The sequence below is a fragment of the Aplysia californica genome, unplaced genomic scaffold, assembly GCF_000002075.1.
Source record: "Aplysia californica isolate F4 #8 unplaced genomic scaffold, AplCal3.0 scaffold00196, whole genome shotgun sequence".
Classification (NCBI taxonomy): Eukaryota; Metazoa; Mollusca; class Gastropoda; order Aplysiida; family Aplysiidae; genus Aplysia; species Aplysia californica.
In genome coordinates, this window is record NW_004797466.1 from 1,002,142 (window position 1) to 1,009,851 (window position 7,710).

Consider the following 7,710-nt stretch of genomic DNA (forward strand, 5'->3'; position numbering starts at 1 on the left):
CAGAGACATACACTGACACACCCAGAGACATACACTGACACACCCAGTGACATACACTGACACACCCAGAGACATACACTGACCACCCAGTGACATACACTAACCACCCAGAGACATACACTGACCACCCAGTGACATATACTAACCACCCAGAGACATACACTGACACACCCAGAGACATACACTGACACACCCAGAGACATACACTGACACACCCAGTGACATACACTGACACACCCAGAGACATACACTGACCACTCAGAGACATACGTGGGTTGTACCTTTAGGAAATTCAATGCTGAACAATGGTGTCTTTGAATTTTTTTAGAAATCTAAGGTAATTTTTGAGATACTGCACATTTTGTGAGGTAGGGTATAAAAATATAAATAATATAATTTTGAGAAAATGAGCTTTTACGTTTAACAAACGTGAGAACACATACAAACGTTAAACGGTTTTTTAAATGTATTTATTCTTGGAAAATTAATTTCCAATTTGGCATTCAGTTGGTATCAATATCATGAATGAAATTTCAATGGTAAAGCATAGCAGGGAAGAGAAAACGAGCTTCAAGAATAGATTCTAACACCTTTTTAGTTTTAGTAAGTGTTTTACGGCACTTGCAACACAATAAGGTCATATAGGTGCCTAAGATTAGAGGTGTTACAATAGAGTAACAAACATAAAAAAGAGGGAGGAGAGATAGAGACAATAGATTTTTTATAGGAAAGAAGGAGCAAACCAAACCAGAGCATCCGCCAACCACCCACTTTGTAACACCTTTAAAAAGCAGTTTTCATTATTTGTTTTTATTATACCCTACCGTCAAAATAAAATATTTAGAAGTCAAATCAATGAAAAACCCTTTGAGCACATTGTAAAAAGAATGGTGGATCTATCATTTTAAAAAATTGAAACACATTTTGGTCAAAAAAGTGATTTTTTGTCATTATCGGCCTGTAACTCAAAATGGTCTGGGGCGACTTTTGGTACCTTTCTCTAGGTGCACACACATGTACAGACCATCCAGCGACATAGTTAAATCAGGCGCTCGTCAAAATATTGAGATCCGCAAAATGGCCAGTTTGGAAATCTTTTTCGAATTTTTTTGTTTTTTGACTGAACACCTTGTATGTCCATTCAAAAACACTTTTTTGTGTGGATTTTATGGAAAAATGTTGATTAAAGGCACAAAAAATTTTAATTTGCAGTTTTCTAGGACTCTTGAGCTATGGGAGTTACCAACAAAGTTTGGTGGTTATTTTCTCTCTAATTTTACCTCTGAAACCAGACGACCCCACCTTCTTCAATCGCGAATATCTAGACTTCTATTCAAGATAAACTAATACCTTTTCATTGAAAGCAAGGCAAACGAACAATTTTTAAGATGATACCAATATCTCTATACGCCCGAAAATTGACCAGCGCCTGATTCCACTGTCGTGACGCACATATATACTGACCACTCAGTGACCGCCTTGCCGGTGTCCAGAGAGCCAATGTCCAGCAAGATCATGCCCATCATGGTCTTGGACGAGGAGAAGACGCCCACCTCGTTCTTGATGCTGATCTCCAGCGTGCGGCTCGACAGTTCAGCCTCCGACACTGGGTACTCGAATCTAAACGAGATATGAATTAACGTGGGTGTTTTCACAGGGTAAGAGATCAAGGGGAAGACCGCGCGGAACCCGGAGAAAAATCAAAGAAATTGATGTACAGAAAAGTAGGAAGACATGGAATAACATCAAGAGGATAGCCCAGGATAGAGAAAGGTGGGAAGTGTTTGTTCGTGGCCTATACCCTGGTGCAGGGTGAGAAAGGCAATGATGATGATGGTGTTTTCACACGCCGATTGAGACACATTTTACAGATCGTATAAGAGGTGGGCTTCTGACCCGTCGACAACATGAGGTATTCAAATCTGAGGGCACCTTGGTTATCAAAATGGTCACTGTTTGTCTATTTGACAGTTTGTCTGTCTGTTATTTGTCAGTCCGTCTACCTATTTGACAGTTTGTCTATTTGTCAGTCTGTCTGTTAGTTCATCCATCAGTTTGTTTATTTGTAAGTTTGTCGATTTATTTGTCAGTTTCTCAGGCTGTTTATTTGTCAGCCTGTTCATGTTTATTTATCAGTTTGTCTATTAATTTGTCAGTTTATCTGTCTGCTCATTTTGAGTATAAAAACGGTCTCCCCCCTTTCCTCCCACCTTCCCCCACAACAACAACAACAAAAAGAGGCCCTCACGTTTCGTCAAAGACGGGGTTGAGGTTGTCCTTGATGACCTTGGTGCGACGCTTGGAGGAGCTGGACTTGTCCGGTAACAGGTACATCTTCACGTACGGGTCGGCCAGGTTCTTGCTGTCACCTTCCACCGGTCGCAGGTTCCTGGGGGTGAGAGAGAGGGATGGAAAGAGTGGGTGAGTGAGAGACTGGGAGAGAGAGAGAGAAAGAGAGACACACAGAGAGAGAGAGAGAGAGAGAGAGAGAGAGAGAGAGAGAGAGAGAGAGAGAGAGGGAGGGCGAGTGAGAGAAAGGGTGAGAGAGAGAGAGAAAGAGAGGGTGGGTGAGAGAGAGAGAGAAAGAGAGGGTGGGTGAGAGAGAGAGAGAGAGAGAGAGAGAGAGAGAGAGAGAGAGAGAGAGAGAGAAACAGAGAGTGGGGTAGAGTGGGAGGCTGTGAGTGAGAGAAACACAGGATAGTCATAGAGAGAGTGTGTGTGAGAGAGTTTTAAAAAACCCAACATATTTTATGTGAATTCGAACTGGGATCTTCGACAGGAAAAAAAATAGGGAACCAACAGAGCTCTGATTTTTATCTTAATACTTCTGAATCAATACTTACACACACTTGTGAGGCAAGTCAATACTTACACACACTTGTGAGACAAGTCAATACTTACACACACTTGTGAGACAAGTCAATACTTACACACACTTGTGAGACAAGTCAACCCTCTGGGGTGGTGCTTCTGACTGAAGGGTCTTTAGCCCATTCCCAAAGAGGGGGGGGGGGGGGGGCATTAACATCTAGAGTTCTTATGCACAGTAGAATTGGAATTGTAAATGGGCTGATTCATAACTGTGCCTGACCTACAACAGGGTACTGCTGCTTTTTCTTTCCTAATCTTATCTATCGTCATTTTCCTCTACTTCTTTTGTACGTTTGTCACACTCTTGTGAACCGCTATTTCCGGGGTGCCTTGATAGTCGAAGCAGACTTTGTGCTGTTGAAGCTAGAATGGAGCAGAGTAAGTCTGATTCCCTGTAAAGACTTCCCTGTTGACATCCACCCCTTGGCGCTCATATGACCTTATGCAGTTGCGAGCGCCGTAAAACCCTCTACTAAAACAAACAAGACAAGGCAATACTTACACACACTTGTGAACCACGATGATGAGCCGTTCCCGCTGCTGGCTGTACCTGAAGGTCATCTGTAAGCGGCCAAGTCCGTGGTCGCCCGAGCTGTTCACACTGGCGAACACACAGGGAGATGCGCATTAGTGGGTGATTGGCGGGAGTTCTGATGTGGTTTGCGCTCCTTCTATCCTATTGAACATTTATCGTCCTTATCTCTCCTCCTTTTTTCATATCAAACATCTATTGTCCTTTTCTAAAAAAAAACCCAACCCATCTATCTTCCTTGTCTCTACTCCTTTTCTATCAAATATCTACCACCCTTATCTTTACTTCTTCTTTCCTCTAAACTCCTTCACTCCCACTCACCTTTTTAATAATAATAATAATAAATAGCATTTGCATAGCGCATAACCCCGCTCGACAGCAAGCTCTATGCGCTTTACACTATATTATTACCTCAGCAGACCATAGAACACTCAGAAACATTCGAAGCTTCCCGGGAAGCATACAGTGCAAGCAGCTGATTAAGCGCTCAAACATTAACTGACAAGATCTTTCACTGTCTATAGCTGGGTATCCATTCCCACCTGGGTGAAGTGAGGAAAACTCATGTAAAGTGCCTTTCCAAAGAACACAACGTCGGGTCCCTGACAGGATTCGAACCCACGACCTTACAGTTGCGAGTCCGAGAGCCGAACCACTAGGCCACCGACGCCCCTTTCTCTGCCTAACAACTCTCCCCTCTCCCTCCCTCCCCTATTCCCCTCTCCTCTCCCTCACTCACCTGTTCCCTTTCCTCTGCCTCACATCACTCTCCAGTTCGCCCGCTCTCGAGGCAGCCATGTTGCCCTCCTGAGCCGCAGCGTCCCCGGCCCCACCTGACCCCGCGACCCCTGTCTCTCCGCCCTCTCTGTCCACTGAGCTGCCGTTGCCAGTGGTCGGGGGGTCCACAGAGTCGCCCTCCCCTGCGGCGGGCTTGGCGTTCGGATCCGGCTCTTCGATGAGCGGCTCTTCCTCCGCCAACCACTCCGGGTTAGCGTTGGGGGTCAGGACCTGTGACCAGACGAGACGAGATGAGATGAAATGACAGATGAGGTGAAAAGACAGGTGAAATGAGATGACATACAGATGAGATGAGATAACAGACAAGATGAGAGACAAGACAACAGAGGAGACGACAGATGAGAGAACATGACAAACAAGACGAGATGACAGATGAGATGAAATGACAGATGAAATGACATACAAGATGAGATAACAGATGAGACAAGATGACATACAAGACGAGAAGACAGACCAGATGACAGACGAGATGAAATGACAGATGAGTCAAGATGACATACAAGATGAAACGAGATGACAGACAAAAGATGAGATATGAGATGACATGACAGATGAGATAACAGATGAGACAAGACGACATACGAGATGAAATGACAGACGAGAAGACATATGAGATGAGATGACAGATGAGACAAGATGACATACAAGACGAAATGAGATATGAGATGATAGACGAGACGAGAAGACAGGCGAGATGACAGGACAGATGACAGATGAGATGACAGATGGGATGAGACGAGAAGAGATAAGATAAACTACAGATGAGATGAGATGAGCTACAAACGAGATGACCTGCAGATGAGATGAGATGAGCTACAGAGAGTAACATACACAAAAAAGGAGGAGAGAAAAGGATGATAGATGCTTGATAAGACAGAAGGAGCAAACCACACCAGAGCACCCGCCAACCACCCATCAATAGATGTTTGATAGGACAGAAGGAGCAAACCGCACCAGGGCACCCGCCAACCACTGTTATTCCCCTTTCTTGGAGCGCGACCTTTTCCTGAAGAGCGACACCGTGACCCTTCTCTGGAGCCAGACCCTTTATTGGAGTGCAACCCCGTGTCTCTTTCCTGAAGCGCGACCCTTGACCCTTTCCTGGAGCACTACCCTTTCTTGAAGCGCGACCCCCTGACCCTTTCCAGGAACGACCCCTTCCTGGAGCTCGACCCCGAGACCTTTTCCTGGAGCGCGAGCAGGGACTCACCCTAAGACAGAGTCGCAGGATGACGTAGCTGCCCGTCTCCGAGGTCTTGACGTGGAACTTCTGGTCCAGCACCATGTCCTCAGCCACCAGCAGATCCTTCAGCCGGATTGTGGTGCCGCCAATGGGCTTCTTGGCCTTGGTGTCTGTGAGCTGGGTGCGCACGCAGGCAGGAACGCAGGTAGGAAGGAAGGCAGCCATACGCACACATACACACAGGTAGGAACGCACGCATACAAGCACACACACATACGCAGGAACGTACACATATGCAGGCAGGCAGCCATACGCACACATACACGCAGGTAGGAACGCACGCATAGACGCAGGCATGCACACACACATACGCAGGAATGCACGCATACACGTACGCAGGCAGGAGGCCACGCACAGACACGCATGAACGCACGCACACACACACACATACACACAGGCAGTCACACACAGGGACACACAAACGGAATCACACACATACACACAGGTCGAGGGGTGGGGTGGGGGGGGGGGGGGGAGACATTAAAATAGTTATGTTAGTAAAAATGACAGTGGTAATAAAAACAATAATCAAATACCGATGAAGGTAACTTCAAACATGGAAAACCTAAAAGTTTGGAAACTGAATGATATTGTTCATTTATGTTTGAGTACAAGTTTTACGGTACCTGCAACACAATAAGGTCATATAAGCGCTGAAGATTGAGAATGATGATGGTGATGATGACTATGATCACAGTGATGATGACAATGATGGTGACCGTGACCATGGCAATAATGATGACAGTGGCAATGATGATGATAATCACAATGATGACCATGGTTATGATGATGATGATGACGATGATAATCACAATGATGACCATCACAACGACCATGAAGATTGTTATGATGATGACAATGATGATGATGACAATGACAACAATGAAGATGATGGTGACCATAATGATGATCACAATGACGATGATGGTGATGATGATGACAATGATGATGAAGATGATGATTGTGATGGTGACAATGATGACGATGAAAATGATGATGACAAAGATGATGACAATAACAACAACGACGACGATGATGATGAGGATGATGCCAGTGACGAGCAGCAGCAGGAGGTGATGGTGATGGTGATGGTGATGGTGTTTGATGCAGCACAGCAGCAAGAGCGCGCGCTCACCTCCAGTTCCAGGTTCTGGTAGTTTGGGTTGTGCACCATGAAGCGGAAGCTCTGCTCCCAGCGCGGCTCGTTGGTGTTGTACTTGATCAGGCTCTCCTGTACCTGCTGGCCCACCGACAGAGACGCCTGGGGGGAGGGCTTGCTCAGTGACTTCTTGCCTCTTTGCTCTCTGTGGGGGGTCAAAGGTCAGAGGTTAATCACGGTACAGTGGTATGGGGTGTGTGTGTGTGTGTGCGTGTGTGTGTGTGTGGTTTGCTTAGGGACTTCTTGCCTCTGTGTGTGTGGCCTGCTACACTCAAGTCAAATCACAAAATCACACACTGAATCACCAGCAGACAACTGACTTTCAACTCTGGCATTTTTTTCAAAATCTTTATCAAACTGGGACAGATCGATCTATTTAATTTTGACTACATTCCAATCAACCAGACATACATTATCATCATAGCCTCAATTCTGAAGAATCACAATAGATTTCCAATGATGGTATTTCTGTTTGTACTCTAAAGGGGACCAAATTATATATTCAACTAAATTAAATATCTAAACCTTAGTTTTGATTAAAAAGTAAAAAAAAAGAACACATTTTGTTTACGACTTTCATTAATTGTTTAAATTTTACATGGACAAAAGCATAAAACTGACTGCTCAAATAAAAAAAAAAACCCAACCCCCACACATAGCAGTTACTGTGTGTTAATTTTGAAGCAGCCTTTGAACAGCTATTCAATTATGAAAGTTTTATTTCAATCTTAAAGGGACAGATTTATATATATATATATTTATATAAATTGTATATACAATATACATTTGACAATTCAAAGAAAACCAACAGGCTACAATATGTGTTAATTCCAAAGTAGACAAGCACTTTTTTTATTATGATGTTGCTACTTAAGATAGAGAATATTCTAATCTTAGTGAGAATCTTGCACAAAAACTGTTCCAATGAACAAAGTAAAGAATCAAAATATATAACTCCAATTTTCCAAATAAAACCAACACATTCATCAAACAATATTTCTAGTAGTTATCATGGGGGTGGAGGGGGGTATATTGTATATACAAAAGTGATATGAATATACGAGCCTGAAAGTGGAAGGAAAGTGTGGAGGGGGGGGGGGGGGGGGG

At 44.2% G+C, this 7,710-nt stretch overlaps 1 protein-coding gene across 1 annotated transcript in view; it reads right to left on the reverse strand.

Annotated features, from left to right (window-relative positions):
* LOC101850650 (extended synaptotagmin-2) overlaps positions 1 to 7,710 on the reverse strand; it is a gene marked incomplete in the record, with an annotated part of 53,555 nt that overhangs the window by 2,850 nt on the left and 42,995 nt on the right. Inside the window, 6 exon segments of the mRNA XM_013082863.2 lie at positions 1,465 to 1,620; positions 2,249 to 2,389; positions 3,374 to 3,472; positions 4,143 to 4,411; positions 5,412 to 5,561; positions 6,580 to 6,741. Coding sequence (XP_012938317.1) covers positions 1,465 to 1,620; positions 2,249 to 2,389; positions 3,374 to 3,472; positions 4,143 to 4,411; positions 5,412 to 5,561; positions 6,580 to 6,741 — 977 coding nt within the window.